The sequence below is a fragment of the Gigantopelta aegis genome, chromosome 1 (assembly GCF_016097555.1).
Source record: "Gigantopelta aegis isolate Gae_Host chromosome 1, Gae_host_genome, whole genome shotgun sequence".
Taxonomy (NCBI): Eukaryota; Metazoa; Mollusca; class Gastropoda; order Neomphalida; family Peltospiridae; genus Gigantopelta; species Gigantopelta aegis.
Window position 1 is genome coordinate 2041180 of NC_054699.1, and position 27488 is coordinate 2068667.

Sequence of the window (27488 nt, forward strand, 5' to 3'; positions counted from 1 at the left end):
TGTGAGTGGAGCACTGGATCGTGGTGTGTGTTCTATTGTCAGTGTGAGTGGAGCACTGGATCGTGGTGTGTGTTCTATTGTCAGTGTGAGTGGAGCACTGAGCACTGGATCGTGCTATGTATCAGTGTGAGTGGAGCACTGGATCGTGGTGTGTGTTCTATTGTCAGTGTGAATGGAGCACTGGATCGTGGTATGTGTTCTATTGTCAGTGTGAGTGGAGCACTGGATCGTGGTGTGTGTTCTATTGTCAGTGTGAATGGAGCACTGGATCGTGGTATGTGTTCTATTGTCAGTGTGAGTGGAGCACTGGATCGTGGTGTGTGTTCTATTGTCAGTGTGAGTGGAGCACTGGATCGTGCTATGTATCAGTGTGAGTGGAGCACTGGATCGTGGTGTGTGTTCTATTGTCAGTGTGAGTGGAGCACTGGATCGTGCTATGTATCAGTGTGAGTGGAGCACTGGATCGTGGTGTGTGTTCTATTGTCAGTGTGAGTGGAGCACTGGATCGTGGTATGTGTTCTATTGTCAGTGTGAGTGGAGCACTCGATCGTGGTGTGTGTTCTATTGTCAGTGTGAGTGGAGCACTGGATCGTGGTATGTATCAGTGTGAGTGGAGCACTGGATCGTGCTATGTATCAGTGTGAGTGGAGCACTCGATCGTGGTGTGTGTTGTATTGTCAGTGTGAGTGGAGCACTGGATCGTGGTGTGTGTTCTATTGTCAGTGTGAGTGGAGCACTGGATCGTGGTATGTATCAGTGTGAGTGGAGCACTCGATCGTGGTGTGTGTTGTATTGTCAGTGTGAGTGGAGCACTGGATCGTGGTGTGTGTTCTATTGTCAGTGTGAATGGAGCACTGGATCGTGGTGTGTGTTCTATTGTCAGTGTGAGTGGAGCACTGGATCGTGGTGTGTGTTCTATTGTCAGTGTGAGTGGAGCACTGGATCGTGGTGTGTGTTCTATTGTCAGTGTGAATGGAGCACTGGATCGTGGTGTGTGTTCTATTGTCAGTGTGAGTGGAGCACTGGATCGTGCTATGTATCAGTGTGAGTGGAGCACTGGATCGTGGTGTGTATCAGTGTGAGTGGAGCACTGGATCGTGCTATGTGTTCTATTGTCAGTGTGAGTGGAGCACTGGATCGTGCTATGTATCAGTGTGAATGGAGCACTGGATCGTGGTGTCTGTTCTATTGTCAGTGTGAGTGGAGCACTGGATCGTGGTGTGTGTTCTATTGTCAGTGTGAGTGGAGCACTGGATCGTGCTATGTGTTCTATTGTCAGTGTGAGTGGAGCACTGGATCGTGGTATGTATCAGTGTGAGTGGAGCACTGGATCGTGCTATGTATCAGTGTGAGTGGAGCACTGGATCGTGCTATGTGTCAGTGTGAGTGGAGCACTGGATCGTGCTATGTGTCAGTGTGAGTGGAGCACTGGATCGTGCTATGTATCAGTGTGAGTGGAGCACTGGATCGTGGTGTGTGTTCTATTGTCAGTGTGAGTGGAGCACTGGATCGTGCTATGTGTCAGTGTGAGTGGAGCACTGGATCGTGGTGTGTGTTGTATTGTCAGTGTGAGTGGAGCACTGGATCGTGCTATGTATCAGTGTGAGTGGAGCACTGGATCGTGGTATGTATCAGTGTGAGTGGAGCACTGGATCGTGCTATGTATCAGTGTGAGTGGAGCACTGGATCGTGCTATGTATCAGTGTGAGTGGAGCACTGGATCGTGCTATGTGTCAGTGTGAATGGAGCACTGGATCGTGGTGTGTGTTCTATTGTCAGTGTGAGTGGAGCACTGGATCGTGCTATGTGTCAGTGTGAATGGAGCACTGGATCGTGGTGTGTGTTCTATTGTCAGTGTGAGTGGAGCACTGGATCGTGGTGTGTGTTCTATTGTCAGTGTGAGTGGAGCACTGGATCGTGGTGTGTGTTCTATTGTCAGTGTGAGTGGAGCACTGGATCGTGGTGTGTGTTCTATTGTCAGTGTGAGTGGAGCACTGGATCGTGCTATGTATCAGTGTGAGTGGAGCACTGGATCGTGCTATGTATCAGTGTGAGTGGAGCACTGGATCGTGGTGTGTGTTCTATTGTCAGTGTGAGTGGAGCACTGGATCGTGGTGTGTGTTCTATTGTCAGTGTGAGTGGAGCACTGGATCGTGCTATGTATCAGTGTGAGTGGAGCACTGGATCGTGGTGTGTGTTCTATTGTCAGTGTGAATGGAGCACTGGATCGTGGTATGTGTTCTATTGTCAGTGTGAGTGGAGCACTGGATCGTGGTGTGTGTTCTATTGTCAGTGTGAATGGAGCACTGGATCGTGGTATGTGTTCTATTGTCAGTGTGAGTGGAGCACTGGATCGTGGTGTGTGTTCTATTGTCAGTGTGAGTGGAGCACTGGATCGTGCTATGTATCAGTGTGAGTGGAGCACTGGATCGTGGTGTGTGTTCTATTGTCAGTGTGAGTGGAGCACTGGATCGTGCTATGTATCAGTGTGAGTGGAGCACTGGATCGTGGTGTGTGTTCTATTGTCAGTGTGAGTGGAGCACTGGATCGTGGTATGTGTTCTATTGTCAGTGTGAGTGGAGCACTCGATCGTGGTGTGTGTTCTATTGTCAGTGTGAGTGGAGCACTGGATCGTGGTATGTATCAGTGTGAGTGGAGCACTGGATCGTGCTATGTATCAGTGTGAGTGGAGCACTCGATCGTGGTGTGTGTTGTATTGTCAGTGTGAGTGGAGCACTGGATCGTGGTGTGTGTTCTATTGTCAGTGTGAGTGGAGCACTGGATCGTGGTATGTATCAGTGTGAGTGGAGCACTCGATCGTGGTGTGTGTTGTATTGTCAGTGTGAGTGGAGCACTGGATCGTGGTGTGTGTTCTATTGTCAGTGTGAATGGAGCACTGGATCGTGGTGTGTGTTCTATTGTCAGTGTGAGTGGAGCACTGGATCGTGGTGTGTGTTCTATTGTCAGTGTGAGTGGAGCACTGGATCGTGGTGTGTGTTCTATTGTCAGTGTGAATGGAGCACTGGATCGTGGTGTGTGTTCTATTGTCAGTGTGAGTGGAGCACTGGATCGTGCTATGTATCAGTGTGAGTGGAGCACTGGATCGTGGTGTGTATCAGTGTGAGTGGAGCACTGGATCGTGCTATGTGTTCTATTGTCAGTGTGAGTGGAGCACTGGATCGTGCTATGTATCAGTGTGAATGGAGCACTGGATCGTGGTGTCTGTTCTATTGTCAGTGTGAGTGGAGCACTGGATCGTGGTGTGTGTTCTATTGTCAGTGTGAGTGGAGCACTGGATCGTGCTATGTGTTCTATTGTCAGTGTGAGTGGAGCACTGGATCGTGGTATGTATCAGTGTGAGTGGAGCACTGGATCGTGCTATGTATCAGTGTGAGTGGAGCACTGGATCGTGCTATGTGTCAGTGTGAGTGGAGCACTGGATCGTGCTATGTGTCAGTGTGAGTGGAGCACTGGATCGTGCTATGTATCAGTGTGAGTGGAGCACTGGATCGTGGTGTGTGTTCTATTGTCAGTGTGAGTGGAGCACTGGATCGTGCTATGTGTCAGTGTGAGTGGAGCACTGGATCGTGGTGTGTGTTGTATTGTCAGTGTGAGTGGAGCACTGGATCGTGCTATGTGTCAGTGTGAGTGGAGCACTGGATCGTGGTGTGTGTTGTATTGTCAGTGTGAGTGGAGCACTGGATCGTGGTATGTGTCAGTGTGAATGGAGCACTGGATCGTGGTGTGTGTTGTATTGTCAGTGTGAGTGGAGCACTGGATCGTGCTATGTGTCAGTGTGAGTGGAGCACTGGATCGTGGTGTGTGTTGTATTGTCAGTGTGAGTGGAGCACTGGATCGTGGTGTGTGTTGTATTGTCAGTGTGAGTGGAGCACTCGATCGTGGTGTGTGTTGTATTGTCAGTGTGAGTGGAGCACTGGATCGTGGTGTGTGTTCTATTGTCAGTGTGAGTGGAGCACTGGATCGTGGTGTGTGTTGTATTGTCAGTGTGAGTGGAGCACTGGATCGTTTTATGTGTCAGTGTGAGTGGAGCACTGGATCGTGGTGTGTGTTGTATTGTCAGTGTGAGTGGAGCACTCGATCGTGGTGTGTGTTCTATTGTCAGTGTGAGTGGAGCACTGGATCGTGGTGTGTGTTCTATTGTCAGTGTGAGTGGAGCACTGGATCGTGCTATGTGTTCTATTGTCAGTGTAAATGGAGCACTGGATCGTGGTATGTGTTTTATTGTCAGTGTGAAAGTGCATATAAAAGATCCCATGCTGAATTAGGAAAACTGTAGTGGATTTGCTCTGATGACTACAAGTCATAATTACCAAATGTTTGACATCCAATAGCCGATAATTAATTAATCGATGTGCTCCAGTGGTGTTGTTAAACAAAACAAACTTTTAACTTTTTGTTTGAATGGGGGTAAACTCAAGTCAGGATTAAGGTTAAAGATTCATAAACATTCATATGTAATAAAATAAGTTAAATAATGCTGTGTGTACATGTTAACATATTTAAGTCTGTATGAAATACAATAAGTGTTGTTAATTCAAGTGAATATTAAAATTATTTATTTTAAAACATGAGTTGTATTTGACATATCTTTAAATTGTGTGTATTTTTGTTTTTATTTCAGCCTACATCAGCACGGGTCAGATAATGGGGTGGGGTAACAAGGCGATCGAGATCCGCTCTGCCGAGACTGGTCACCTGGACGGAGTTTTCATGCACAAGAAGGCGCAGAAACTCAAATTCTTGTGTGAAAGAAACGACAAGGTAAAAAGATACTTATCGAAGGCGAGGTGTGATTTTGCATCTGAATTGTTATTATGAGGTGGTGAATTTGTGTCAGTTTTTTTCTAATGCAAATAATAGACAATCCTTCAATTTTAGAAAAATAAAATCATATTATTTTTCTAATAGAACTGCACTTGTTGACGATTTTGTCTTTAAATGCATTTTTTGTTTGTTGGGGCAGTTTATTAGCCTTGAACTTAGGAGATACGAACAAAAATTGGGTCCAGTTGGGGACATGTATTGCTTTAGCAGTACCCTCAGAATGTTTCTTTAAAAATATAATAATAATAATAATATAAAAAAACATTAAAGAAGAAAACTAAACCATATTCTAAACTCCGTGTTGCTCTCATTTCAGGTGTTCTTCTCGTCGGTGCGGTCCGGGTCGTCGTGTCAGATTTACTTCATGACGCTGAGCAAGCCGGGCCTCGCCAACTGGTGATGACATCCATCGCCGTGACGACATCTGTCGTCATGACACTCACACTCTTAACGCTTTATTATCGGCCTGTGATCTTACAGTGCTGCAGGAATAAAACAAAAAAACTGCAGTCGAGCTGTCGTCTTAATACTCTCATCCCAGTATGATGTGAAAACATTCGTGTCGTCACTTCATCCCAGTATGATGTGAACACATTCGTGTCGTCACTTCATCCCAGTATGATGTGAACACATTCGTGTCGTCACTTGCCACAGTATATCAGCATGAAATCACTGGACCGCCTTTTTCTCAGGCGGCTGGTGCGATAAACATTATAATCATTGAGATGATGTCAGAAATGCCATAAAGACTTGCTTTTTTTAAACTATCAGCATTAAACCATTGCATGATCTGAACATGATGGCTTGCTTCAGGGTACATCACTAATTAAAAAGGAAATGATCTGAACAGATTCATGTCTTCACTTGCCCTTGTGTACTGACGTGATGCAATAGTTTCAGGTGGCTGGTGTAATAAACATTATAATTATTGAGATGTCAGAAATGCCATAAAGAATTTCTTTTTTTGTTCATATCGGCATGAAACCATTGGATGACAGCAACACGATGACTTGCTTCAGGGTACATCATAATTACATCAAATTATCTGAACACATACATGTCACTTGTCGTCATATCTCGGCATGAAACCATTGGATGACAGCAACACGATGACTTGCTTCAGGGTACATCATAATTACATCAAATTATCTGAACACATACATGTCACTTGTCGTCATATCTCGGCATGAAACCATTGGATGACCTGCAACATGATGGCTGGCATCAGGGTACATCATAATTACATCAAATGATCTGAACACATACATGTCACTTGTCGTATCTCGGCATGAAACCATTGGATGACCTGCAACATGATGGCTGGCATCAGGGTACATCATAATTAAGCTACAAATTATCTGAACACACGTCATCACTTGCCGTTATATATCGACATGAAACTATTGCATCACCTTTTCGGATAGCTGATTCAACAGACATCATAATTAAGGTGACAGAAATGTCATAGTGACTTGATTTTCTTTGTTTGCATAAAAACCATGGGAATTACCTTTTCGTGATGGCTAACTTCAGCAGACATTGTAATCGAGATGCCAAAAATACCGGAGTGACTTGGCTTTTTTTCATATCGGCATGAAACCATTGGATCACATTTTTCATGACAGCTAACTGCTGTAGACATCATCATAGTTAAGATGGTGAGAGAAAAAAACGGTTCTTGCCCTCATATGCACATGTATATATCAGCGTGAAGTCATAGTTTCGTGACAGTTGATTCCAGCAGACATTATAATGAAGATTCAGTTGGAAATACCATAATGACTTTCTTATTTTACATCGGCATGAAACCATTGGGTCACCTTTTTTTCGTGAAAGCTAGTTTCAGCAGACATCCTGATTAAGGTGTCGAAAATAACACAAGGCTCCATACCGTACTGTTCTGTACACAATACTGTATGGACTCGTATTTTTATAGTGGAATGAAACCATTGTGTCATCTTTTTGTTACAGCTAGCGTGAACAGATATCGTAATTAAGATATGAGAAATACTTGCTTGTATCTAAAAGCATGAAACCAGTGCCAGCAGTAGATCACCTTTCCGGGTTGGAAATATCATAATGACTTGCTTTTAGTACACCAGCATGAAACCAGTGGATCACCCTTTTGTTAATCATAATTAAGATGCCAGAAATACCATAGGACTCTTTAAGAAATCAACACAATCAAGAGTCAGATAGTCATTGTCTAATTTTTTATTTGTGTGTATAAAAGCTGGGTGTGATCGTCTTATTTTCATATCTAGTTACAAGAGACATGAAAATAATTTGTTTTTAAATTATCACATACTCTTTTTAAAAAAACCTGTACCACAGTTATGCAGCCATTTCTGTTCTCTTTCTTGTCTGGCAAAGATGAAAACATTACTTGATTGGTAAGACTCGATGGAGTCATCTTTAGATAGCTAACATCGAGGGACATTGTTATAAAGGTAATGGAATTACCATGATGTTCTAACCATACCAGGATCCACAGTTAAACAACTATTTTTTTTTTTTTCACTGCTAAGGGTTTGTCAGGATTGAAATGCTCCATAATAACAGCTTGTAATTAGAAGGCTGAGAAAGACCCAAATCTGGACTTGAAAGTAAAAGTATTATAAACACAGGCCTTGATCTGTTGACGTCTTCCCAGTTCAGAAACGGTCCAGACATTTGATCTGTTGACGTGTTCCCAGTTCAGAAACGGTCCAGACATTTGATCTGTTGACGTCTGCCCAGTTCAGGACCGGTCCAGACACTTGATATGTTGACGTCTGCCCAGTTCAGAAACAGTCCAGACACTTGATCTGTTGACGTCTGCCCAGTTCAGGACCGGTCCAGACACTTGATCTGTTGACGTCTGCCAAGTTCAGGAACAGTCCAGACACTTGATCTGTTGTCGTCTACTCAGTTCAGGACCGGTCCAGACACTTGATCTGTTGACGTCTGCCAAGTTCAGAAACAGTCCAGACACTTGATCTGTTGACGTCTGCCCAGTTCAGGACCGGTCCAGACACTTGATCTGTTGACGTCTGCCAAGTTCAGAAACAGTCCAGACACTTGATCTGTTGACTGTCATGTAGTTCCTTAAAGCACCAGAAAGTATCTTAAAAACTTAAGGTAAAATATGTTTGTGAGATAATTAATTTTTAAGTTGTCCAGTTCAGTCAAGTCATGAGTTTCTTGTAGCATCAAAAGTTTGAAATGCATTATCTTAAAAAGATTTTTTTTTTTTTGTCTCAACCTTTGAGGTGATGTAACAAACACTGGATTAAAAATACTCTTTTTTAAGTCTGCCTTGTCCCTGGACCACTACACATTCAATTGCATCATTTAGTGCTGTGTTTGTATTAGATATATTTTATAACATTTCATGCTTACCTAGGGGTTACTGGTGAGGAATTGTTTAGAAAAAGAACAAAAGTACTTTTGTTAACACTTTCTGTACATTTTTTATTATTATTAATAAAAGTTTTTTTTTTTTATATAGATTGTGTTTTATTTGTAAAGTAATATTTGTGTTGTGTAATTGGTACACTTATACAGTGGGGGGGGGGGGGGGGGGTTCTATTGTTTCTGTTTTACAAATTCCTTTAACATGTCTTATGCCCCTTGCCACTGACTTTTTATAGGGATCCTGTGTTTAAAAAAAGAAAGAAAAAAGATTGTTGTTCTTTTGTGCAAATCACAATTTTGGGGGGTTCAGTGCTGGAACAGCCCCTGGTGAACTGATTTGGGGTTTTCCTGTTCCATTTGATTTTCCATAGGGCTTAAGATTCACAAATTTGAATAAAACAGATTTTGGTGGGTGGTGGTGTCTGTTTTGAGCACAGTGAGGTCTTTTCGTTATCACAGTAGTAATATATACAGCTGCTGTGAGTTGTGTGTATTCAGAAATGAATTTCAACTTATTTTTAATCTTCATTAAAACTTAACAAGTCAGTGGTTTTGGGGAACTCTTTTTATTATTTAGTTTACCTCTTTTATTTTATACAATTTTTATAACTTGTGTCTTATGATTTTTAAAACAAATCTATATGAATGTAATTTTTTATTTTCCCTCACCCCAGAAGAAATCTAGGAGGCCATTTGGCCTCTTAGTAACTCACCCGTTGCAATGTATTCAATGCAATATGATTTTTTAACGGTAGATTGACTGTGTATTTGGCAATAGCCCACTTGTAAAATATGACCTTTTTCTTTTTAACTTGCATGTTATTGAATTTGCTTATTACATTGCAGCCCCTGTTTTTATGATTTTCATGTTTGTAGCTGTGATTTGATCTCGTTCATTTATTTGTTTATTTTAATATTTTAGTTTTGCGCTTTTCCAGAAATGATCACATGTGATGGGGAGTTTCAGGGTGGGGGGGGGGGTGAAGGTTGTGAGCAAGGCAACCATTGTTTTAAGTGTCATGTCTGCTTAAATGGGTGGGGTTTTGGGGGTATATGATATTTTAATTTTTTTTAGCTTGGTTGATTGAGTGCTCACTTGATGTGCTTGCGTCACAGGATCGAACCACCTCGGTGGATCCATTCAATTGATTGTGTTTTTTCTCATTCCAACCAGTGCACCACAACTGGTTAAAAGCTGTGGTATGTGCTTTCCGTTTGGTATGAAAGTGCATATAAACGTTCCCTAGCTGTAGCGAGTCTCCTCTGATGACTATGAGTAACCAAATGTTTGACATCCAATAACCGATGATTAATCAATGTGCTTTAGTGGTGTCGTTAAACAAAACAAACATTAACCTTTTTAACTACAATCCTTTAAGGAATCGCTTTCATATTTGGTATGGATGTTCATCAAATGATGGACCACACAACTTGCCTTATAAACTTGACCCCAGGACAAGGACAATGTCACAGTCACGGTTATTCAGAATACTGGAAATGGTTGAAATTTTTCCAATTGCTCCTGAATCCTTAATGAATGGCTTTCATATTTGGTTGAAATTTTCACAGAGTTATAAATAGTCTTTTAATTGCACACTGCCACTCACAGAAATGTAACAAAAAGAGGCATTTTTATGTATTTATTTTGAAGTCTTTTAAAGCTGTTAGGCAAACTATTGTTATTATGTCTTACAGAGAGTGAAGATGCCCTATTATCATGTGGTTATTTCTGGTACAGCATTTGGCATTGCAGGGTAAAATTAGTCACACAAATTATTTATTATACTGCAATACACTTCATACTAATCGAACAAAATCATTCTAATAGCAAACATGTTTATTCCAACTTGTTCGTGTTACCTTTGTGGTTTCCAATGTTTGGCAGCCATATAATTGAAGTACATGTAGTTAATTAATATCGTACAAAAATCAAAATTGATATTAGTGCTATTTTATGGTGTGGAGTATAGTTTTAATTTTTGATCATTTGATAAAAACGTGGGATATTTTTTTTTTTATGTACCTTATATCTGCCCAACGCCATATAACCGCAAATGAAATGTGTTGAGTGCATCATTAAATAAAACATTTCCTTATATCCGCCATACATTGAGTTGATACCAGCACTCCATGACGTGATGAACAAAGATTGCAGTGTTACGAAACTTTTACAAGCCTGGGTTTTGTGCCTAATGTTAAATGAATAGAACAGGAAAGGAATTCGTCAGATCGTTGGCAATCGGATGGAGCATCTGTCACAGAAAACTTTGTAGGGCTACCTCGAGGTGAGGAGAAATATTCAACAAATTATCTACTAAAGTTCAAAAATTTCACACAAAAAATTGTTAAATGAAGTTATTTCGCCAAATTAAAATCAGTTTTGTGAACTGTTTGTAATATTTGTAGTTTGCAAACTTGGTGAGTGCCAGAGCTCGCCCGCTTTGCATTAAGTGACCTGTATTTTGTTAATAAGGCCTCAGTTGTGTCGTGGTTAGGCCATCAGACATGAGGCTGGTAGGTACTAGGTTCACAGCCCGGTACCGGCTCTCACCCAGAGCAAGTTTTAACGACCAATGGCTAGGTGTAAGACCACTACACCCTTTTCTCTCTCACTAACAATTAACCATCTGTCCGGGACAGACAGCCCAGATAGCTGAGGCGTGTGTGCCCAGGACAGTGTGCTTGAACCTTACTTGGATATAAGCACGGAAATAAGTTGATATGAAATTAAATAAGGGCAGGTTGATTAGAAACTCCAACATGGCTGCTGTACAGTGATCGTGATACTGGTGTATTGTCATTTCTCCTGATTCATCATCACTGCAGGTTTCTCTCTGACCACTACATAAGAATCTCAGCTGTTATTTAATCAAAGGTGGTTGGTGGGGGGGGGGGGGATCTAGTAGTCAGCAGGACCAGATGCAGGGGTTTTCGGGGGGGGGGGGGGTGCAAATAGGGTCCTACAGTGTTCCAGATTACATTAACATACCTTATTATATGTGATAATATATTACAGGAAAACCTATTCAACTAAGATACTACATCTGCACCCCCTAAATCCCACGACCCCCAAATATGAATTTTATACATTCTAGATTTTGGAGGCACTTCAAGGGGGCGGGGAGTTGCACACTCCTTGAATCTGTGCCTGTCAAACTTGCTACAAGCAGCCACCTGTCTAAAAAGGCCACTTGTCAAATTCATCTTATATATTAACCTTTAATAAGTGTACCTTGTATCATGACCACCTATCTATAATGGGCATTTTAGAAATATATAGCTTTGTGGGTCTCCTGGTTAGCTTTTGTGTGGACCCCATCTAAGCCAGGTTTTTCTCTGGCTGCTTCAATTCGAATTTGACTGTATATTGTTATGCAAATAGTTATTTTATGTTTGTACATAAAAGACCAAAATATCAAATCACTATCCACGTTTGCTTGTCTTTGTAATGTACATGTCTTCTGTATATACTGTACATAGATGTCATTTGTATTTTCAAAGTATATTTCTCAAAATATATGTATTTATTCAAAGTGGACAAACATACACACACACAAAATGTCATTGTCCAAAACTTTTTGTACACTTTTTATTTCATTCTGTATCCTTCTCTCATTGACAAACTAGGCTCTGGTTTTCGTCTCGTCTCAATACAGTCTTAAGGCAAGAAATAATTATTACTTTTACGACGGTGGCAACTTTTTATATTCCTCCGATATTAAGTTTTCACATTTAGCATGATTTAGGTGGAATTCTCACAGACTACAAGTATAAGTCGTACATCAGTAAAACAGGGTTTGTAGTTCTATATACGAATGTTCATCTCGGTGAATATCAACAAAAACATTTATTTATTGAAGTAAACAAATATATCAGGGGTCGAAATTGTCTGAACTGTCTGCCGAATATTCGGTCTGGCAGGCTAAAAATTTTGCTGGCCTGAATGAAAACCTGCCAAACCAAACAATATTGACTCTGGCTAATGTGTGAATATAAATGTCAAATAATTCTGCTCTGAAGGGACGACAGGCAAGCAAATTTCCCAGGCTGTGGCGATGTTAACTGGGGCAAAAAAAACGGTTTGGACGCAGAAAAAACCAGTTTGGATGGTAGTATTTTAACCACTGTATATATACATGTACATATAATTTTGAATGTTATATTGCAAATTATTTCTCTATTCACCAAATAGTTTATGGTAGGTGAGACATTGATTTTCAGTTTTGTTTTTTGTTAGGTGAGAATAATGTCATTTTCACACGTCTCTGTTTTTAGTATTTATGAAGCATTCTGTTCAAGGGAGATTATCTATCATTATGCTGACTGTTTATCACACGATTTCAAAAAAATTGTATTAATTTTTAATTTTATATTTAAATTTTATTTATTTTTTGTATTGTCAGTACGTTTACGGAAAACTAAATTGTCAATACTTTTGCAGAAAAACTAATGTGTATTTCATTTCAGTTAATTGACCGTTTGTCATCACGTGTTGCAGGGTGTTATCTGGATTGTCTCCCCTGATTTGTACATTAGTAGGCTTGCACTACCTGTATTGTGATATTACTTACATTTTTTTATATGAGATTTTAAGTGCAATCATCTTTACAAGCTAAAACTTGTAATCCACTGACTCGCTGTGCAAACCTCCATGTATCTCGTGCAGCCAGTGGTTTCTCTGTTGGGGGACGGGTGTTTGTTGTATCTCTCGTTTTTAAACAACTCTTTTTATGTCTTCCATTTGAATTGGTTTCTTTGATGATTTTTAACAACCAGCCACCAAGATACTCTTGGTTCTGTTCACCTACACCAGTAAACTGAACTTTAGACACTGTCATCTATCTGTCATTTATCTGTCGTTTATCGGTTTCTCCTGCTAGAGGCCTTTCATAATTGTTCCATTATAATAATAATAATAATAAATTCTTTATTTAGTGAGGGTAACACAGTTAGCAAAAGCTAATCTTCCCTGAGGCCCTCAGGTACAAACAATACAGAATTACAATGCATACATTTATGAACAAATAGAAAATACATATATGGCAATAAACATATGTACAAATGATATTATTTTAGAAAATATTTCTTGAGTCTATATTTAAAAACAGCAGTATTTGGCGATGATCGGATAGCACCGATCATCATTATTACCACCTTGGAGACTGAACTCTGGGATGAGGGGGTACTATTTTAAAAAGAAAACAATATACATCATTAAAACAAATTGTTCCTTGCTAAAGTATCATTTTCTTTACGGTATTGAAATGTGACAGTGACCAAGGTGGGGGGAGGGGGGGGGGGCTATACTGGTATATTAATTTGATTTACAAGTGGGGGTGTAAATGCATTGTCTTCAATAGTGGGGGGAGACGAAGGACCTTTAATCCCTTCCCTACCGCTTCCAGCGCTAATGATTTTTTTTTTCATGTAAACTTTTAGAAAAATTATGAACAGCCTCTTAGCAGATACCTATTATTATAATTATCATACATTTGTATCAACAAAAACTTGCTGTTGCGTTCTCAAGATTTGTTCCTAGTCATTTATGTTGTCTGATTCAAGGAGACTTCATGGTGTTTCAAGATGAAATACAGATGGTATGTCACATCGACACTAATTCAGTACGACGCCATCTACCTGTGAATACACCAGTACTGGCAAGACAATTATCTGAACGTGTCAGTTAAATGAATACAGATTATGTTTACTATTGATCAGCATTGCAGATGTCTGCAAGGTTTGCACTGCATTCTGGGACAGTATATGATTAAAAAGGCTATCAAGTTTCAAACTAATATAAATATTTCCTATTCGTAAAGGAAAATATAATTTTAAAAATCCATTAATTAAAAACATTGTCTCTTAAAATAAACTATTTCTTGACCGTGCTTAGTTTGATAGGAATAACTAGGATGTAATCCTGTGTGCATCCCAGTGCTTTCATTTATGCAAGAAGAATGTGCCAGTGCATAATACACGTTTCTCGACAAACTGCCTTGTGCACCTCCATTGCCATCGGTACACAGTGCCACTAGTAGGCTATATTTAACCTTTAAACCATTGGCTCTAATAATTGTTACAAGCTATTCCGCAAACGACCATAAGATGGCAAGGGATGACTTTTTCTCAATACTGGATACTCCAGGAATAAAGTAATTTGGGATTATGAGTAAGAACAAATATTTCTTAAAGATTCTCCCATCTATAAAATAATTACTCGTTTGCCAATCCCACCCATGGTATGGTCATTTGTGGAATAGGTTTAAATCACAGCATCTCTGAAGTGGTTGACATTAATAGTAAGAGATCATGAACTGATTACACAGTTAAACGAACCCAGCTTTTTGTACCATATAGCATTGCATTGCACAACCAGTCTGCTTGTGGTTGTGCGAGTCTATTACACACAAACAAAAATATTTGAAATAAATGCCTTTTATGATTGTAGAGGTTTGTTGTTGTTTTGATTATACTGTAGCATTCCTGCATGTCTTATACTGTAGCATTCCTGCATGTCTTATGTTCAGGTTGTAGTAATGTCATCATTGGGCTATTTCTCGTTCCAGCCAGCTGGTGTAACAAAGGCTGTGGTATGTACTATCCTGTCTTTGGAATGGTACATATAAAGATCCCGAAAAGAGAAGCCTATGAAGTGGCGACATCGGGTTTCCTCTCTCAATATTTGTGTGGTCCTTAACTATAGGTCCGATGCCATATAACTGCAAATAAAATGTGTTGAGTGCGTTGTTAAATAAAACATTTCCTTCCTTAGTGGTGTAGTTGACCTTTCAGGTTTCATATGCTGGGTACCACAGGTGGGGCAGGATATGTTCAACTTTGGCAAACATCAGATACTCTGGACTGGGTGGGACAGCCCAGTGGTAAAGGGCTCACTCGATGCAGCCAGACCTGTCAACCCTCCCGGATTCCGCGGGAGTCTCCCGGTATTTGATCAAATCTCCTTTCACCTGTGCGGGAGACAGTTTCTCCTGTTAAATGACATTTTTGTAAGCATAAAAAAAAAATCGATCCTCTTGTCAAAATAACAGAAGGGAAGTAACTCTGCCTTTTTTTCTCATTCGGAAAATGTCGACTACTTTCGGTTTCCGAGAATGTAACAGGCCGAATTGTCCCGACTGTTTAACCTTTGCCGAAGTGAGAATTGTGGGATAGCCTATTTATATTGTTAAAAAAGCACATGGAGTTTCTGATGTGTTATTATAATGTTTGTTGTCATCGTAATGGCTACGAAGCGTGTTGCCGCTAATTAAACAGGCTGTGTATTGACATTCAGTGTTGCCATATAAAACAAAAAAAAAACTATCCAATTTAGTTCCAATAGCCGATGATAAGATTACAAATCAATGTGCTCTAGTGGCGTCGTTAAATAAAACAAACTTTACTTTTAATAACACCTCTGAATTGTAAATGTCTTCCCACTGGATTACATAATGCAACTATGACAAATCTGAGTTGACAGCGATACACACGATGCATGTTAAAATCACATGTCACAGCAAGACAACGAAAAGACCAATTAGCTGTATAAACATACTTGTGTCAGTTAATTTTGTATGTTTGTGCGGTAAAATGTTGGTTGTAAGGGTACACTTCAAGAAATTATTTTTGTACAATTAAAAAATGTTGTTTGACATTGACATAAAGTTACTCAAATGGGTATAATTCCGGTATATTTCACACGAGTGTCCGTAATGAGGTTTTACTTATGATTAATGAAAATACAATGTTTATTGCATCATTATAATGATTTTAAATCAGTACCACGCCACCGTTCCTCATTATAGTAAAAACTGAATATTAATTTATAAGATTTATATAAATTTGTCTTTGGTACTTAGGTACACTAACCACAAACTGTAAGTGTAATACCGTAAATGTACTAATTAAATTTTTTATTTCTTGTTCATGTTCTTAACATTTTTGGATAAAATATATTTTTTTTTTTTAAATATGTATTAAATCATAATAATATATTTAAACTTAAAAAAAAAAAAAAAATAATAATATTTTTTTTTTTTTTTTTTTTAATGCCAAGATCTAAAGTTAAGAAGTATATATGACATTATAAAGTATTCATATAACTTATTGTAATAATGTTTTTTTTAAATCTTGCGATTTTGGGTTAAATTGTGTGAATTTAAAAAATCTCCTGCTTTTTGACCAAATCTCCTGCTTTTTCAACACACACCTCCTGCTTTCTCTTGACTAAAGGTTGACAGGTCTGTGCAGCGTCAGTTTCCGATCGATCCTGGTCATTGGGCTATTTCTCGTTCCAGCGAGTGCACCATGACTGATATATCAAAGGCTGTGGTATGTGCTATCCTGTCTCTGGGAACGTGCATATAAAAGATCCCTTGCTGCATTAGGAAAAATGTAGCGGGTGTCCTGTTGTGACTACAAGTCAGAATTACTAAATGTTTGACACCCAGTAGCCGATTAATCAATGCACTCTAGTGATGTCGAAAAACAAAATCAAACTTTAAACTGTTCGGACAGACTATCAAAATGACCATATGTTTGACATCCAATAGCTGATTAATAAATCAGTGTGCTCTAGTGGTGTCGTTAAACCAACAAACACACTTCTGCTTGGACAGTGATTCATGAATGCATTCACAACGGAGTATATATCCAATGTAATGAGCTCTGTGGTGTGCAAGTTTAAGATTTGTCTCGCCAGTCTTTGGGAGTTGGAGTCTTACAGACAAATTGGATATTTAATTACTCCACAACAGGGACGGGATGTAGCCCAGTGGTAAAGTGTGCGGTTGGTCTGGGATCGATCCCTGTCGGTGGGCCCATTGGGCTATTTCTCGTTCCAGCCAGTGCACCATAACTGGCATATCAAAGGCTGTGGTATGTACTACCCTGTCTAGGATGGTGCATATAAAAGATCCCTTGCTGCTAATCGGAAAGAGTAGCTCATGAAGTGGCGACTGGGTTTCCTCTCTCAATATCTGTGTGGTCCGACGCCATATAACCGTAAATAAAAATGTGTTGAGTGCATCGTTAAACAAAACATTTCCTTCCTTCCTTTTGTACAGTCTTGTTCAAAGCAACCATAATACTGAAAATGTTTTGTTCAGATTTCAGTGCTGGGTAAGAACTCACAAACCAATGTAACCTGATGTGCCATGATGGGGAGATTATGGGATTCCAACTACAAACCAAAACAGTTTCATCATACCTATATCCATCCAAGGTTCAGGTAGGTTCACCCAGGGCACAGCCTCTGACATTGCCATTAATTGAGCCCAGTGCACATTTATAGGATTTTTTCTGAGCGAAACAATTTGACCCTTTCCAGTTTAAGAATAAGCAAATTAGGTTGAAACCAACCATGATTCTTAAGTGAAAGACTATAACGAAAATTAGCTTAAAAACAACTATGATTTAATTACACTTTAACTTCAATTTTCGTGGTTAATAGCCGGCACTATACAACTCTTACCTCTCCGGGCACGGTGGAATCGAAGTAGACATTGGAGGGGGGGTGGGGGGGGGGGGGCTGTTTTATTTAATGACGCACTCAACACATTTTATTTACGGTTATATGGCATCATACATATGGTTAAGGACTACACAGATTTTGAGAGGAAACCTGCTGTTGCCACTACATGGGCTACTCTTCCGATTAGCAGCAAGGGATCTTTTATTTGCGCTTCCCACAGGCAGGATAGCACAAACCATGGCCTTTGTTGAACCAGTTATGGATCACTGGTCGGGGTTTGGAGTCGGTATCTGGATTAAAAATCCCATGCCTCAACTGGGATCCGAACCCAGTACCTACCAGCCTGTAGACCGATGGTCTGCCACGACACCACCGAGGTCGGTGTGTGGGGAGGGGGGGGGGGGGGGGCTGATGACAGATCGAGGGTGCAAAGTAAAGTTTTTAGGGAGGTATGCTCCCTATAAAATTTTGAAAAGTATGTCCTGAAATGCAATTTCCTGCATTCTACAAGTAAAATTCGTCTTTGCCTTAAATTTTTATAACCAATAATATTTTGTATTCAAAGTCCTGCTCTCTTGTACCATATTATCATGTCTCAGTTCTCCAAATATTTGTATCATATATTTAAAATGCGCAATGTGAAATATGTGGGGTGGATTCTTTTTATTATTAAACAGCATATGTAAAATGTATGTGTTGTGTCCCGTGGGTCACGTGACCTTAAAGTAGAAATATAATTATCTGTCCATCTGTTACTTTGACCCTTCCTCAGTTAGGAAAACCAGTGTAACAAATTGGTTGACGACCACGATTTCAAAGTTGGGGACTGCATCCCACAGTGGAATGAAATGTATACGCATATATGTGTTTTGAACAATGTCTGAAAATCTACGCACTTGATGATTTCCAGTTTAGGAATAAAGCATGTTTGGTTGAAAATGTTTTAGAATAAAAACAAATTAGATTAAAAGCCAGAGGCGGATCCAAAAAATCCATTTGGAGAGCCCCAATGCTAATGGAACTTTGGGGTAGGTTTGGAAATGAAAATTAATGTATAATAAAATTAACTGTCGCAAAATTTAGGGAGGCCCGTGCCCCTGCCTCCCCTACCTAGATCCCTAGATCCGCTTCTGAAAACTACCATGAATCTAAAGTGTGTGGCTGTGCCCTGTAGTGGAATGAGATGTACGTTTTGTGAATAGTGTCTGCAAATTTATAATATTATACACGTTGACCCTTCTCCGTGTAGAAACAAAAGCAAATTAGGTTGAAAAAAACCACGACTATCACAGCCAGGGTGTGACTGCGCCGGGCTCCCAGTCTCGAAGGGGCCCGGACATGTCCCTCAACACCAAACTCTGGGGACCTGTTGACGACCTTCGGAAGACGGCAAACTTCATCGCCACATCCGAATTACTAATACGACGGCCGTAAAAAGATTGAACGCAGAAGAAAAAACCCACGACTAAAATAAATAAATAAATAAAGTTAATAAAGTTTATTTTGTTTAACACCACTGGAACACATTGATTAATTAATCATCGGCTATTGGATGTCAAACATTTGTTAATTCTGACTCGTAGTCATAAGAGGAAACCCGCTACATTTTTTTCTAATGAAGTAGGGATCTTGTATATGCACTTTCCCACAGACAGCCTTTGTCCAATTGTGGTGTACTGGTTGGAACGAGAAAAAAGCCAATCAGCTGAATGTATCCACCGAGGTGGTTCGATCCTGCGACGCAAGCACCTCAAGCGAGCACTCAACCGAAAGAAAATTAGGTTGAAAACGACAGATTCTGACGTGGGAGACAGAATCGTGTAGTCAACTAAGTGATATAGTTTTGCCATTCCTTCTTTAGGCTGAAAACGAACACAATTCAAAAAATAAATAAAATCATCACATATTAATTACTAATACACACGCTACAGGAAGAAACCCGACAGCACCCCCTTTCAATAATATTCCGGTTAAATACGTATTTGCTGACGGGTGTGTATACATGTGTGATTAATATGCGATTTAAAAAAAAATATGAATAATTTTTTTTATTAGGGAGCTTGAAATTAATTGATGTAAAGGTATTTAATAGACATGTTTTATTTAACGACGCATTCAATTTTATTAACACATTTTATTGACGGTTATATGGCGTCAGACATATGGTTAAGGACCTCACAGAGAGGAAACCCGCTGTCGCCACTTCATGGGCTACGCTTTCCGATTAGCAGCAAGGGATCTTTTATATGCACCATCCCACAGATAGGGTAGTACATACCACGACCTTTGATATACCAGTCGTCGTGCACTGGCTGAAACGAGAAATAGCCCAATGGGTCCACCGACGGGGATCGATCCCACACCGACCGCGCATCGAGCGAATGCTGTACCATTGGGCTACGTCCCGCTCATAAATGTATTTAACGTCATAGCTAGATTGTTGTTGTATTAGAGCGGGAATCTTTGACTTCCGTTTGGTAGGCAGCCATTGCGAAGAATTTATATGTAGGATTCAGTGATTATAAACAGACTAACTGCTGTAACATGTATAAATATATAAAAACCATCGCTGCTACTACAAAGTGTGTGTGTGACCCCCCCCCCCCCCTCCCCGACTTCCTACGCCAGTGCAATTTATGTAAGGAATCGTTTGTAATTCGTAGCCCAGTGGTAAAGCGCTCGCTTGATGCGCAGTCGGTTTGGGGTCGATCCTCGTCAGTGGGCCCATTGGGCTATTTCTCGCTCCAGCCAGTGCACCACGACTGGTATATCAAAGGCCGTGGTATGTACTATCCTGTTGTTGCTAATCGAAAAGTGGCGACAGCGGGTTTCCTCCCTAAATATCTGTGTGCTCCGTAACCATATGTCCGACGCCATATAACCGTAAATAAAATGTGATGAGTGCGTCGTTAAATAAAACATTTTCTTATATTCCCTTGTTTGTAGGGGCGGGACGTAGCCCAGTGGTAAAGCGCTCGCTCGATTCTCGCTCCAGCCAGTGCACCACGACTGGTATATAAAAGGCCGTGGTATGCACTATCCTGTTTGTGGGATGTTGCATATAAAATATCCCTTGCTGCTAATCGAAAAGAGTATCCCATGAAGTGGCGACAGCGGGTTTCCTCTCTCAATATCTGTGTGTTCATTAACCATATGTCCAACGCCATATAACCGTTGAGTGCGTCGTTAATAAAATGTTCCTTCCTTCCCTTGTTTGTAAATTGTAATAATATTAGCTGAACTACTCTGCCTAAAATTGTGGTGTGAGACCATGCTAGATCTCGGGTAATCTCGTTGAATGCGAGAAGAGCAGGGAAAAGTTGTTAAAAGAATGTTTAGGGAATATTTCTGTCTGGTTTACTAAGATATCTTTTATTTTAACCAAAAAAAGTTATGTAAAGCTAAGACAGAATATAGAATTTTATTTGATACTTTTGAAACAGGTATTATTTTATGCATATCTATGTAGTTAATTGAGAATTGTGTGTGATCTACGACCACGAAGCGATCAGCTACGTCCCACTTCCAAAGCCTGCAAACCAAAGGAAATGCATGTTTGTTTAGCATCTGAGCACATTTTAAATGTGAACTACGGCTGTTTGGGAATTTAACACATGCTTATTGTAAGACTAGGTTAGAGTTAGCTCGAATGTCTGTCACCTCAGGCTACTACTATCAAATCGCAGTAAGAGATGTTTTTATATGGGCTTTGTCACTCACAAACTGCAAGGTTCCCAGGCTCCAGCAAACACTAGTCTATGGCCTTTCGACCCTTTGGTAATAGATATAGCCCAGTGGTAAAGTGCTTGCCTGATTGTATTAGGCTATTTTTTGTTCAGCCAGTACACTACGCCAGTATATAAAATGCCCTGGTATGTGCTGTCCTGTCTGTCCCTAAGCCTATACCTAAAACTACCCTAACCATTAAAAAGGGGGTATGGGTTGAACTCATGCTCCTGTCTGTGGGACGGTGCATATAAAAGATCCATTGCTACTAATGGGGAAAATGTAGCGAGTTTCCTCTTAAGACAATATATAAAAATTACCAAATGTTTAACATCTAGTAGCCGATGATAAATTAATCAATGTAGTGGTGTCATTAAACGAAACAAAATATGGCCTTTGTAACATGAGTCGAGGGCCACTGTTTGGGGTGGAACATTGGGTCCACTAAGGCAGACTGCGACCAGGGTATCCATGCTGGGCAGTGTTGAGTGCAGCTGTCTGCCTGGCCAGACATTCGGACAGTTTTTACTGGCGTAGGATCCACTAGCAGCAGTAGTGGTGTATATATATTTATATATTATATATATATATATATGTGTGTGTGTGTGTGCCCCCCCCCCCCCCCCCCCCCTAACTCTTTGACACTTTCCTACGCCACTGGTTTTAATTGCAACCTGCTTTTAGAGAGACTATAGAGAAACTGCAGTAGGTAGCATTTGCCATGGATTCCCGTTATAATATGTACAACAGTATTTGACATTAAATCAGGGTTCGAACTTAACGGTCGCCCGATCGCCCCTGGCGACTGAAAACGATGATGGGCGACTGAAACCCACAGTAAGGTTGCCCACCTGGCAACCAATTTTTTTATTATAATTTTTTTAAATCAATAATTAATAAATAAAAGTACAGCTATGTAGCCTACTTTGCACCATGAAAAAGTGTAGGTCTGCTTTTACATATAAACATATGCCCAATATAAGAATAGGTGTAAATAGAGGATAATAAACGCATTACCAGTTAATATCAAATTTATGTCCCGAGTGAAATAATTTTCAGTTGTCACGAGCTTTAGCGAGTGACAAATTAAAATTATTTCATGAGGGACATAAATTTGATAATAACTGGTGCCGAGTTTGTTATTCTATTTATTACCGGAGCAATTTTTTCTTTAAAAGCCTTTATTTTCGGCACACACATGCACATACATGTATAGAAATGATATACGCCACTTTATGCACTGAGTATTTCTATAACTTTGTAATTTAATCATGTTCATAGATAATTTTCAAAAACAAAAGTTCTCTTTATTCTGGTACAAAATCTATAATGAATGCATTAAAATGACATTTTGTTATAAATTTAACACCAAAATCAGACAGCCGTAAATGCAAACTCTTTAAACTACATGACGTCATTGTGTGCATTTGCCAAATGGTGATGACGTCATATTTAGTACCAACAAGGTCATTGGTTTGTAAGCATCAAATTATCCAATAGTATTGTTCATTAGACCAATGCATGATAATTTCTCAGTGAGAAATTATGATTTTTATTTTCCCCGTTATGAGTGCCTGCTGGGGTAATAAGGTAAGTTAAGTGACATGTAAAATTGGGCACAAATTCATGTCGACAAGATTCAGCCCTGGTTATGTGTACACGTCATAGATCGTATCCACTGAACATTATATTTTAGGTTTTTTTTTAATTATTATTATTTCATTGAAATGGAGTGGTGGGAGGAAGGGGTTGTGTCGGTTATACCAGTGCTCAACGTTTGGTGAACGCAAGCATCTTTATTTGTTGGAAATACCACAAATGTATTGACAGTGACAGTGGGGAGTCACAGTGGCATGTCTGTTATTTATTTAAAGAGTGGGTTGGTTTTCTCTTATAATCTGTTGCAATATTGTTGGGTTTTTTAGAAAATGTTATTCGGGCAAGTGAAAATAGATCCGGGCAAGTGAAAGTGCTGTCACCACTTGCCGGATGGCAACTAATAAAAAAAAAGTTACGCGCAGACACTGTTAAATACCTTTACATGGATATTTTTAAAGTTTTCTAATAACAAATATTTTACGCATTATACCCTAATATATGCACTAGTTATATGAAGAAACAAGACAGCATCCACTGTCAACATTGTGTCGGGGCACATACGATCATTGTCATGCTTATTTAGGGCTCGAACTTAATGGCAGCACCGACGGCAATTGCCGTCATTGAGATATAAATTGCCGTAGGTAGAGAGCATCACCGATGGCACATTAATAAAGCTCCTCAACAATGGCGAAATGTATACACCTGGTGTACATTATCTGCCAATATTTAACATTTTTAAAAGATGTCTACATATAACAAGATAGCCTTTCAATCAGGTTTAATTGCTACAAATGTCACTTTAATTTTTTTTACTATAGGCAGGCTCACAATTGCCGTCGGTGGACTGTTTCATTCATGGCAGTTCTTTTAAAAATGGCGGTGGGAGACAAATTCTTACGTTCAAGCCCTGTTGTTTTAGTTTTGTATTTTGGTTGTTTAACTAACTGAAACTTATCTTCGTGCATTGATTTTGCTAAAGGTTGGTGGGAAATGAAGCCTGTGTGAATCCAGTTTTTGTTATCACTTTAACAAGTTATGTTTTGTCAATTTCTTTAGTCATGAATACCCATTAATACACTTGTGTTTCGCGATTCGGTTTGTTACTGCATAGCAGCAGAAATCATGGTTTTTTGTCATCTGGAATGGTCATAGATGAATGTGATAATCATGTTTTTTTGTCATCTGAAATGGTCATAGATAAATGTGATAATCATTGTGCTACCTGATGAGGTGGTTTTGTAATGAAAAAAAGTAATATTGCTTTTGATACTGAAAAAATCTCAAACATTTTGCTATATTAAACCATATTTTGACATTAAAATATTAATGATGCCAATTACCATGAGGTGTTTCACATTGAAGAAATAATTAGTGTTTGCATGTCACTTTTCATGCTGAAAAAGCATGACACTTTTCACATTGAGAAAAACACCTCACGTTTTGATTAGAAAATGTAATACTTTACAATACTTCTTTATGTTTCAGAATACAATAGCATTTTTCTAAGTCTCATGGTTTTGGACTCGGGGAAAGTAGAAAACAAAGCATGGCATCAGAAACTAACGAAGACACAAAAAATCCTGAAAAAACTCATGATATAAAGTCTGAAAGTACTGATGACATAAAATCTGAAAATACCGATGACACAGAGACATCTGACAGTGCTGACGATGACACGAAGATATCCGAGAATACTGACAACACAAAACTGTCTGTGAAACTAGACAGCATCAAGGCACTGAGGAAGACATCTAAAAATACCCACAAGACAACTGTGAATACCAACAACACTAATGCATCTGAAAATACCGACACTATCAAAGCATCAGAAAATACCACCACCAACAAGGCATCCGAGAGTACCAACATCAGGAAAAACAAACGGTCCGGTGCAACCGGCAATGTAAAAAAACCTTTTGAATGCAACGTGTGCTTTAAACGGTTCGCTCTAAACGGCCACCTAAAGACTCACCTGCGAATCCACTCGGGCGAGAAACCCTTTAAGTGTTTGGTGTGTTCCAAATGCTTCATCCAGCAGAACAACCTCGACCGCCACATGACCACGCATACCGGGGAACGCCGCTACAAGTGTAAAGTGTGTGCAAAGTGCTTCTCGCGACAGGACAACCTCGGCGCGCACATGCTGACGCACACGGGCGAACGGCGCTTTCGCTGCATCGTGTGCTACAAGAACTTCACGCAGCGTGCCCACCTCGACATCCACATCCTCACCCACACCGGGGAGAAACGCTACAAGTGTGAGGAGTGTGCAAAGTGCTTCACTCAGCGTGGGCACCTCGTTGAACACAGGCAGACGCACACCAATGAGAAACGCTTCAAGTGCACAGTGTGTTCTAAACATTTCTCCAAGAGGAGCCAGTTCTCTACGCACAAGCGTGCCCACGCTGAGCATGCTGATAAACTAGTCCCCGCTGATAAGCATATCTCAGCTGATAATCATGTTCCTGCTGATAATGGGGTAAAGAAACAGGAGGATGAGGCTGGGGGTGTAAGGTGTTGAGACAGCGTGAAAAATATGAAAAAAAAGAGTATAAAATGGTTCAAGATGTGAATGGAGAAAGTTCAAAATTACTGACAATAATTCTCAGTACTAATGAATGAAGTAATGTTAGAAATGTGACAGTTTCAGTGTATGTGAAGTAAGTTGAAAATGGCAATGCATTCTTATACACATGTGGAGTACATTCAAAATGGCAATGCATTCTTATACACATATATATGTGGAGAAAGTTCAGAATGGCAACACATTGTCAGTACACTAGTGAATATCAAATAATTTCAGAATATTTACGCATGAATATGAAGTACTTGTAAATTCATAATAGCAATGCATTCTCAATTCTAATGAATGTGAAGTAAGTTCAAAATAGTGACAGTGTCAGTACACACATTAATGTGGAGCAAGTTCAAAATGTGATGTAAGTTCAAAATGTGATTTAAGTTCAAAATGGCAACACATTGTCAATACATTTATATAAATGTGGAGTACAATGTTGACGTTTTCAATGCAAACCCGAATGTGAAGAGTTCAAAATGGCAACATTCAGTCTGTATAAATGTGTAGTAAGTTCAAAATTGTGAAACATGGATTGTACTATACAAACTTGAATGGCAACATTTTCAATACAAACATGAATGTGAAATAAGTTTAAAATGGCAGTATACAATATATGTAGGCCTAATGTGAAATTCAAAATTGTGGCACATTTTCAATACACCATTTACGTATGTTCAAAATGGTGACACCACAGTACACATGAATGTAAAGTAAGTTCAAAATTATGGAAATGTACACACATTTGAAGTAAGTTCAAAATGTTGACATTCTCATTACAATTTACAAACATAAATATGAACTTCAAAATGGTGACACTGCAGTACCAAATAATGTGAAATACTATGTAAGTTCAAAATTGTTCAATTGTCAATACAAACATGAACGTGAAGTAAGTTCAAAATGGTGACACTGCAGTGCAATACCCACATGAACGTGATCACTTAAGTTCAAGTTTGAACAAGGTGATATTTTCAATACAAGCACCAGGGTTTGACAAATCCCTTAGATCTAAGTTTCGGCTAGTGAATCGTTTTATCTGGACTAGTGAAAATGATCAACTGTATTAATTACAATGACACATAGGACAAGCTTCTATGAACTGCTAGTGACTTTCAGTATGCTAGTCAAGCTAGAGAGTCCTATGTGATTTTTGTGAACCTTGGGCTCCAGGACTCTCGTCAAAATCACACATTAACACCAGGTTAGAACGCTTTCACATGGCAGAGCACTGGATAAACACATAATGTCACAGTGATCTGTACATCTAGGGTTGGGGGGGGGGGGGAGAATGTCGGGAATGTTGCATGTGGGAGTACTCAATATTTACAATGACATGTACCTGTGTATACTGACCCAGACTGGTGGAATACGAGAACAATGACATGTACCTGTGTATACTGACCCAGACTGGTGGAATACGAGAACAATGACATGTACCTGTGTATACTGACCCAGACTGGTGGAATACGAGAACAATGACATGTACCTGTGTATACTGACCCAGACTGGTGGAATACGAGAACAATGACATGTACCTGTGTATACTGACCCAGACTGGTGGAATACGAGAACAATGACATGTACCTGTGTATACTGACCCAGACTGGTGGAATACGAGAACAATGACATGTACCTGTGTATACTGACCCAGACTGGTGGAATACGAGAACAATGACATGTACCTGTGTATACTGACCCAGACTGGTGGAATACGAGAACAATGACATGTACCTGTGTATACTGACCCAGACTGGTGGAATACGAGAACAATGACATGTACCTGTGTATACTGACCCAGACTGGTGGAATACGAGAACAATGACATGTACCTGTGTATACTGACCCAGACTGGTGGAATACGAGAACAAT

At 39.7% G+C, this 27488-nt stretch overlaps 2 protein-coding genes across 6 annotated transcripts in view; both read left to right on the plus strand.

The window, feature by feature from the left end:
• LOC121369061 (misshapen-like kinase 1) overlaps window positions 1-14688 on the plus strand; it is a 170078-nt gene extending 155390 nt beyond the window's left edge. For all 5 annotated transcript variants that reach the window (XR_005957556.1, XM_041493909.1, XM_041493893.1 and 2 more), the window contains 2 exons: window positions 4643-4782; window positions 5162-14688. Coding sequence is in view for 4 of the 5 variants with exons in the window: in XM_041493909.1 (XP_041349843.1) it covers window positions 4643-4782; window positions 5162-5245 (224 nt within the window). In the remaining variant the exon portion in view is untranslated. The remainder of the gene's footprint in view (window positions 1-4642; window positions 4783-5161) is intronic.
• A 6338-nt stretch (window positions 14689-21026) lies between these two features.
• LOC121385396 (zinc finger protein 239-like) lies at window positions 21027-26909 on the plus strand. Its single transcript, XM_041516102.1, has 2 exons — window positions 21027-21156; window positions 24527-26909. The coding sequence occupies exon 2, from the start codon at window positions 24588-24590 to the stop codon at window positions 25560-25562; it is 975 nt and encodes a 324-aa protein (XP_041372036.1). The 5' UTR covers window positions 21027-21156; window positions 24527-24587; the 3' UTR covers window positions 25563-26909.
• The last annotated feature ends 579 nt before the right edge of the window (window positions 26910-27488 follow it).

What these genes read in the sequence shown, in the direction of transcription:
- LOC121385396 (XM_041516102.1), top strand. Translation starts at nt 24,588, where the DNA reads ATGGCATCAGAAACTAACGAAGACACAAAAAATCCTGAAAAAACTCAT.